At 41.5% G+C, this 8,776-nt stretch overlaps 1 protein-coding gene across 1 annotated transcript; it reads left to right on the top strand.

The window, feature by feature from the left end:
* Nucleotides 1–181: 181 nt before the first annotated feature.
* Nucleotides 182–8,256, top strand: kctd2 (potassium channel tetramerization domain containing 2). The gene is made up of 6 exons (XM_084079317.1): nucleotides 182–899; nucleotides 1,997–2,105; nucleotides 2,282–2,373; nucleotides 2,764–2,859; nucleotides 3,366–3,491; nucleotides 3,656–8,256. Exons 1-6 carry the CDS (start codon nucleotides 501–503, stop codon nucleotides 3,683–3,685), a joined length of 852 nt encoding a protein of 283 aa, XP_083935443.1. The 5' UTR covers nucleotides 182–500; the 3' UTR covers nucleotides 3,686–8,256.
* The last annotated feature ends 520 nt before the right edge of the window (nucleotides 8,257–8,776 follow it).

The raw sequence follows: 8,776 nt of genomic DNA, 5'->3' as shown, positions 1-8,776 counted from the left end.
TGGGGTGAAATCTTTAATAAACATTTTAGTCGGCAAAAAAGTATACTATCACCATATAAGGTGTATATTTTGCCTCATTATTGTATATTAAATGCCAAAGGAACATGAGTTCAGCATTTTAGTTGAACTGCACAAGACTTATTTTGAAAAAAGGGGGGATGACAACGGAAGTAAACAGCAATCACGTTACAACCCGGAAGAATTGCCCGTCTCTGATTAACGTTTGAATAAACAAGAATGACCAGTTTGTTTTAGGTACAGATCAAACACACACGGTTTACATTCTCTCCAGACATCATTATTAGTATCTTTGTGTCGGCGGTGTGTTCGTTCGGGACAGAGGGGAGGAGATCGAGTAGTGTGCGTTTCAGCTAACGCCCTAATGAAGAATAACAGCCCTGTGCTCTGTTTACAAATCGGGTAAAAAGGAAGAAATCGTTCCTCTGCAGTGTCGCTATAAATCGTGTATTTGTTTTAGATAGACGAGGACACAAAAGAATATGGCTGAACTGCACGTCGTGGAACCGAGTGGCACCACTGGCACCATAGAGCAGCCCGAGCACCGCGACGTGGTGCGGGGGTCCGTGCGGCTGGCAGCGTCGTCGCCCACTCTCGTGATCCCACCGCGGAACAACCAGCCGTCGAGTCCCGGCGGCGGCGGCGGGGGTTCGAGCGGCAGCAGCAGCACTACCAGCCGCTCGGTGTTTGGGTTCCCGGCGGGGGGGAAGAGCAACCCGAGCTCCCCGTCAGAACAGCCCGTGGACAAGCCGGGGTCTCGCTGGGTTCGCCTTAACGTCGGTGGCACCTATTTCATCACGACCAAACAGACGCTGTGCAGGGACCCCAAGTCCTTCCTCTACCGCTTGTGTCAAGAGGACCCCGATTTAGACTCGGACAAAGTGAGTAAACAAATGCGTAATGCAGGGGTCTTTTCAACAGCCAAGGCCAATTAGGTCAGTGGCTCTCAAAGTTTTTCATGTCAAGGACCCCCAAATTGACACTTATTAGCCCGCGGACCCCCATTTGAAAAGATATGCCAGGGACCCCCCATAAGAGACGATTTTTACGGCTCTAGCAGTGATTCTCAACCATTTTAATTTCAAGGACCCCCAGTTTGACATGCATTAGGGCTACGGACCCCCATTTAATGGCATTTATATGCCTGGGAGGCTGGGACCCCAATTTATATTGTAAAATCAATGTTAGATTTAACTCTGAGAGTCTACAAATGGAACCAAGTAGAGTTACAGTAGAGTTACAGAGTTACAGAGTTACAGACCCATAAGGGTCCATTTGGTTCCTACCCATCAATTAGCTGGGGACCCCCTGGAACCCCCTCAAGTACCCCTGGGGGTCCCCGGACCCCACTTTGAGAACCAATGCCTTAGGTGAGAGAGAGAGAGATGAAGCAGGGACCTCCACTACATATTATTGTATAAAACTTATGATTAAACTTTTTCATAGATTTTATACATAGCTTCATAGACTTGTTTTACAGCACTATCATCAATGTTGTACAAATTAATGTTTTTTGTTTGTTTTTTATACATTAGCTTCTCTATTAAGTCATGTTAAAGTGTAATTATCAGACATTTAACCTCTTAAAGCCTCAATACTAAACTTGACCGTTGGCTCTGTACTTGGTTAGCTTTTTTCCCTCTACACCAAACCTCTTTGCCAAAAATAGCAGATCTACTAGCTGAGCGAGTCGTTGTGAGCTTGTAGCTCTGCTATTTTTGGCTAATGTTCCCCTCACTCCCCTCAGAATCCTATCACACAAAGATTTTGAGGACCCCCTGTAGTAACTCTGAGGACCCCCGAGGGTTCCCGGACCCCCTGTTGAAGACACCTGGCGTATTGTGTTGTCCTAATGTATCTTAATATGCTTTTTAAGTCTCTTATCCCACCCAGACCCGATTGCAAAGCAGCTATCACGAATATGTTAAATTAAAACCACACTTGGTTTATTCAATCAACTTTATTGTATTTCGTTTAGGATGAGACGGGAGCTTACCTGATTGACAGGGACCCCACATACTTTGGTCCCATCCTGAATTATCTTCGGCATGGAAAACTAATCATGGATAAGAATCTGGCAGAGGAAGGTAACTAAAAAAATGCAATATCTTTGAGTGAATCCAGTGAAATACTATCAAATATAATGTTGAAGGTTTTTTAAATGGAAATATGTGGCAGCATATGAGATGTGTTGTGCAAGCAGAATTTACACTATACTTGGAGCTGCACAATGAAGTGTTTTTTTTTTGTTGTTTTTTAATAGGTGTTCTTGAGGAAGCAGAGTTCTACAACATAGCATCGCTAGTGAGGTTGGTTAAGGAGAGGATCCGGGACAATGAGAACCGAACATCTCAGGTATACAGTAGGTCTGGGAATAATGTTAGTGTAGCTCTGGTCAATAGCGTTAGAAGAACTCCCAACGCTATGGACCAGAGCTAATGTTAGTGGATTGGGAGTGGATGAATCTGATCTGCACTGTAATTACAAATTTACATACACATTTACGTGGCGTCCCAAAATGTACTCTATCTGTACTGGCACATTGTGCTAGTGTACGTCATTGGTGTTGACGTGTGTGTGTGTGTGTGTGTGTGTGTGTGTGTGTGTGTGTGTGTGTGTGTGTGTGTGTGTGTGTGTGTGTGTGTGTGTGTGTGTGTGTGTGTGTGTGTGTGTGTGTGTGTGTGTGTGTGTGTGTGTGTGTGTGTGTGTGTGTGTGTGTGTGTGTGTGATCGACATGTCCCACAGGGCCCTGTGAAACATGTGTATCGAGTATTGCAGTGCCAAGAGGAGGAACTCACACAGATGGTCTCAACAATGTCAGATGGCTGGAAGTTTGAGCAGGTGGGAAAAACAGGCCTTTTTTAAAGTTGTCTTTGCAGTTAATGGTTTGTTTACCAGGTTTTGTATCAAGTTTGTGTTTTCAAATGGGTTAATACAGTGGTCCTCAACAGTCAGTTTCTCTAATGTCACAGAAGTCCTAAATATAGATTATCTGCTTAACTCTAATATATTATATCAGATAATTTACAAACAGACCAGTTTACAGCAAATGTAATCATGATCATATACACTGTAGTGTCCTTATTCCTTTTCTTTTTTAAAACATTGTTATTCCATCATCACTTGACGATCAGCTTTTGCTTCCTTTTTTCTTAATCCTTACAGCTTTTATGAACTAAATACCATTTCTGCCACATTTCATAGGAGTATGCTACATTTTGAAATGTAACATACTAGCTATTTCCATGAAATTGTTTGGAAAAGATGGGGCGCTTTAACATGTCTCTGTGAGGTTGACAACCTCATAACATCACACCCACCTTTTCTTGTCTGTCTCCCCCCTTCAGCTTATAAGCATTGGCTCCTCTTATAACTATGGCAACGAGGACCAGGCTGAATTTCTATGCGTAGTTTCCCGGGAGCTTAACAACTCCACCAACGGCATTGTCATCGAGCCTACTGAGAAGGCCAAGGTGAGCTATCCACAATGTGACTCACTTCAATTACCCTCTGAGATGTCAGGAGGAGGAAATGTGAAAACAGCATTACATGCAAATTTCAGATAGTGTGAGGCTGGTGTATTTATGACAATGTTGGCTTCTATTCTGACTTTTTTGTGTTCCTTGTTTCCCTGCAGATCCTCCAGGAGAGAGGTTCACGGATGTGAAGAGATGAAACCAGACCAGACCAGAATCCTGAGCTAAAACAACACTTTACGAAAAAAAAGAACCCTTGACATTTTCTCCAGTTCCAGCCATGGTCCATGAGTTCAACCCCACCCTCCTTTCCTCTTACAAGCCCCCGACTCCCGCCTGGTCCTCTGGTGTGCCTTTCCACAGTGGGGGTTCTCCGGTGTACCCCTTCCTACAGTGCTGCAACACAACCCCCCGCCTGCATCCTCATTACCGTAACTCCTTCATAAGCTATGGAACATTCACGGGGGATTTGAAAAGAAAAAGAGATTATGGTAGTTTTTGGGGTGAGAGAGGGCTTCTGAGGGTCATAGCCACAGTAATTCAGGCTCTTACTCTTATGATAGTCTTGTGCTGTTATCAATGGGTGGACCCTAGACACGGAGCTAAATTATCATCCTCATCACCACACCATTGCAACGTTACTGGACCACCACACCCCCCCATAAGTCTGGATGCGTCCATGTGGCAGAAATCCGCGATTGTCTCCTCAGGACTCTGAAAGGACACAAGAAAGAACGAATACAACTGCTCTGACTGAGCCTCTGTTTTAACCCCCTGACATTTACCAGCAGGGTGACTCATAACACCCTCTCACCCCTTTCCCCTCCCTCTCCCCCTTTGACCTCCCAAAGATGGGGGAGGAGGACAGAGAGGCCAAAGGGAAAGTGTGGCCGGTGGCCACCTCATCACCAGGCCACAGCGCGGCACACCAAGATTAGGAGACAGGAGGTCAGCAGTAAAACGAAGGAGCCACAGCAGGCAGGATGATGACCGTGTCTCTGCGTGTGCTCTGTCTCTCACGGTATACAGTACCACTCCCTCAGATTCTTTAAACTGAGGACGGAGGGCCCAATCCTTCATCTTGCAGAGGCTCCAACTTTGTTCAGTTCAAAGGAGATCGTGTATCACTCCTCACCATCACCGCTAGCTTGATTTGCTCCATTTTCACACGGAGAGCACTCCTTTTCTTTTTCTTTTGTTGCAGCCGCAATGAGGATAATTTAAACACAAAAGAAAACAAATGACTCAAAAGACTAAAACTACACCTGTGTACAATTTGTCAAGGCATGTGAGGAATCTATATAAATCTATATAGGCTACATGATGAAAATATATGAAAATTTGAATGCAAGTGGTGTAATTATTGATTTCTGTATCATAGTTGTCATATATTTGTGTATTATGGTGAGTAATTCTATTTAAATGAGGGCAAATTATCAGTCTTCACGAACAGTTTAGCTGAGGGGATTCCACCCCTGAATGATAAGGGTGTGTGAGTTTCTGTATGCAGTACCTCTCTGCTTTCTGTCTGTGGCTGAAATATCAGATCCGCTGATCTACCATGTTTTTCAGCAGCACATGTTTTCTGTGGTGTTCCTTAAAGAAGAAGAAAAAAATTACAATTAATACATTTCTCTTTAGTATCCCATTTTGTTCTGTTGCATATCTTAAAATTGTAACTTGAGCTAAAAGATCTCGAAAGGCCCATTTTCCTTTTGGAAATTGTTGGACCATGGCCAATCAGTACGCTGCCTCAAAACCTGAAATGTCCTTTTCTCTCCTAGTCTTATTCCATTTTGCCAATTTTCATTCACTCTTGCCTAAACTCACCTAAGTTCCCAGTTTTAACGCCATCTCACAAGGATATAAAGATTGGAAAGAACTACTGCCAAAAGTTTCTAACCAGAAGTACAGGATGTACAAGGCTAGATGTTGTCCAGCCTAGTGAGCCTACCAGAACTTCCTGTAGCCCTGTACTTCTGGTTAGACACTTTTGGCATTAGTTCTAGTCCAGCTTACTGTAACTCTTGCCTACATTTAAAATTCATACATCCAGATGACTGCATTTTCAGATTTCGCAGTGAAGTGTAGCACTGTGGCATGAGCTGAAATGTACATGTTCACACCTCATGCTCTGATTATGTACATCATTCAATGTGCCACATTTTCTGAGATAAGTGGAAAATGTAAAAATCGTCTTTGTTCCAGACAGCTTTCTTTGTGGCAGTAGATGGGTACCAATTTGTATCTTTCTCTTAACACATGTTAAGTTGCTCTTTTGTCTAAACAAAAGTCCTGTTTTTATGCTGTTTTTATTCTCTTAACATAGGACCAACATTCGGTTGCATATCTATTCAAAGGATTTGCAGGAGAATTCAGTAATTTTTATTTTATTTTATAAAAAATTGAAAAACGGCCTTTGGTGCAATGACCAAGATAACAATTCTGTGTTAGCAATAGTACAACATAGCCGGTACACCATACCACAATATAATCTAAGAACAAGATGCAACAGAATGTTGTTTCTAATGTAATAGCAGGCATAAGAGTAACTTCATATGTGAAGTTTGATCCATATGTACACATATCAACTGTAGACTATGAAAGGTTGAACTTATTCTCTCCTGACTTTGTACTTATATGCTAAGAGGTATATCCTCATTTATTTCACTGGTGTTGCATTACTTTGATATACTATCCCCTGTACACAAAATAAGTGGTGTAATTGGCTTATATCAGCATGAACAAAAATGCATTTTAACAAAGAAAAAGAAAATCCTGTACCCTTTGCTGTGTTCAGTCAGGCCTAGGAGCTTAAATTCTCTCAATGTGATTCATTTTTTCCCTCCTGAGTGTGTACTGTGTAGTGTGCAGTTCTTTATTATTCTGAAACATGAAGACAACGCTCATGCTGCTAAGAATGCCCCAACATCTCGACGAGAGGGTACTTTTGAGCCTAAGTTATAGTTTGTCATATGCCAGTGTCGCTTGTGGAAAAGAATTGACACTCAACCAAAAAGAATGTTATTTTTGGCAAACATCACTGTTGTATGACAGTTTAAATTAGGCTTCATTCCTCTCTGGGACCTTTTCAAAGCACCCGAGATATTTAGTTTCCCTTTGTCTGTGTCCGTGTCGTGCCTTTGACCTGTGTTGTGCACAGTTGTTGTCCCTTTGTCTTGAGGCTCCTCTCATATACCTTTTTAAAAAGCCAGGAGACAAACTGAGGTTCCTGTATAATTTGGCCATCAGCTCAGTCTTTATTGTTAAGCCTAATTTATACTGTGTTGCGTGCCAGTGTCACACTGAAGAAGGCAGATCTAGATCAGCTGTTTTCATGATACGACACTGCGCGTAACCAACTATAAATCAGGCCCTCTCAGTCCCTCTGACCTCACTGAGAGGTCAGAGGGATTAGATTTATGCAAGTTTGTTCTCTCCTAATGATTTTTTTCTTGTTTTTTCAAAATGTACTGCTTGATTGAAAATAATTGGGTTTAATTCCTGCTTCCTATGTGCCAATACTGTTGAAATATCTCCACTGATCATACCTGCCACTCCTGATGCTTCAAGTCTGTCTGCATTCCACTGTTGCAGGGTCTTTCATCTATACCCATGGTGGTGAATTGCTGTTATGTCTACAGTGCAGGGAAAGAAGCATGAAGCAGTTAAAAACAGGGATGGTTAGAAAGAACACTTTCACCCTTTGCATATCTTAGTAAAAATCTAGCACTTTTTTGTTAGAGAAAAAAAAGAGACCGCTTTACTAATGCTCACTTTCTATATTGAGTTTTTGTGGCTGCTTTGAGGCAACTAAATCTGCAGTGTTCCCTTTCTTAGATGGATTGAATCAACTCTCAAAGCACTTAATGTATCGCTTTTGTGAACCTCAATAGACCTTCCGCTGTAGAGTAATTACCTTAATATTTGATCCATCGACCTGTTATTTTAAAGGCCAAAACAAGGTAAGCTCAACAAATTGCTTTCACTGTCACCTACAGTACACAATACAATGTACAAAAAAAATGAAAACTTGTTTTGGCACGTGAAAACACAAGAGCATGCTTTGTCCTAGAGATTCTGATGTTGTGTTGCTGGAATTTGTCTGACCTCTGTGTTAGTGCAAAGTGTATGTGATGCATGGTTGGAAAGCAGGCGGGAGGCATGGCTCTGTGGTAGGTGTAGATTTCTTATGTGGGTCTACAACTAGTTGTATTCTGTATTCTCTAATCACATGTTCAGTTCTCTGTGTTCTTTTCTGTATCCTGTCGTGTCGATTTAACCTAACAGTAGATCAAAAATAGCTAGTTTTGCACTTGACTTAACCAAAATGAACCAATAGGTCAGACTGCAGAATCCCTTAAGGCCCTTACAACGGATATAGCATTTATTCAGCCCACAGGTTCACACACAAATAAAGAAGGCCTTTTAATTCATGGCTCATTTTGCCGCTGTTATAATCTGTTAACACCTGCATGCGTTTGTGGACATACACACTAGTACACACATTTAGACGTATTGGAGATAGCTTCTAATAATTTTGAGTGTTCATTTATCGACATTGATGTCAAATGTGAATATTCTTGATGGAGACTGTGGAGAACTGTTGGGGAGCTGACAAAAACACTTTTGTCTTATTGTCCTTTCACTTTTATTTATTTCATATTTTGGAATTTTGTCTACCAATGCTGTTTCTTTACATGTAACAACTTTAACAAAACCCAGTCTGGTTTTTAATCATAAAATGTGTACGTGTTTTAAAGTGTGTGTGGTTCATTTATTTAGGCGGCATCTAATGAACATATCTGTTCATGTGACTTGTCTGTTATCACAGGCATTTCCTGAAATGACCTTGTCCTTGTCTAACTTCTGTTTGTTGTAATTCATCCACTGCTTCCTCTTGTTACACTGGTTATTCTGGCTGACAGTTGTTGTTCAGATTTTTAGCTCTTTTTCAGCATCCACTGGTTCAGTGGTTCCTCTTGTTACACTGGTTAGTCTGACACATTTATTTTGACCTGAGCAAAACGATTTCCACTTTTCTATTGTCTAGATATACAGGTAATAAAGTGGTTCTGAATAGATTGGCTCTAATCCAATCTATTCAGAACCACTTTATTACCTGTATATCTAGAAAATACAGGAATCGGTTTTGGTCAAGGTGCAAGAATATGAATGAAACATATGACAACAATATTAATATAAGACGACAAATTGGATTGGGGCATTATTACAATAAGTAGGCTAGTGTAACGGCTACTACTTAGTGGTTACAAACTGGT

Source organism: Gymnoscopelus microlampas (genome assembly GCF_963454915.1).
Source record: "Gymnoscopelus microlampas genome assembly, chromosome: 14".
NCBI lineage: Eukaryota > Metazoa > Chordata > Actinopteri > Myctophiformes > Myctophidae > Gymnoscopelus > Gymnoscopelus microlampas.
This window is presented reverse-complemented; position numbering and strand designations above follow the sequence as displayed.

Coding starts and splice junctions, on each gene's coding strand:
- kctd2 (XM_084079317.1), top strand. CDS start 501: ATGGCTGAACTGCACGTCGTGGAACCGAGTGGCACCACTGGCACCATA. Junction 2,374..2,763: donor ATGAGAACCGAACATCTCAG/GTATACAGTAGG, acceptor CATGTCCCACAG/GGCCCTGTGAAACATGTGTA. Junction 2,860..3,365: donor ATGGCTGGAAGTTTGAGCAG/GTGGGAAAAACA, acceptor TCCCCCCTTCAG/CTTATAAGCATTGGCTCCTC.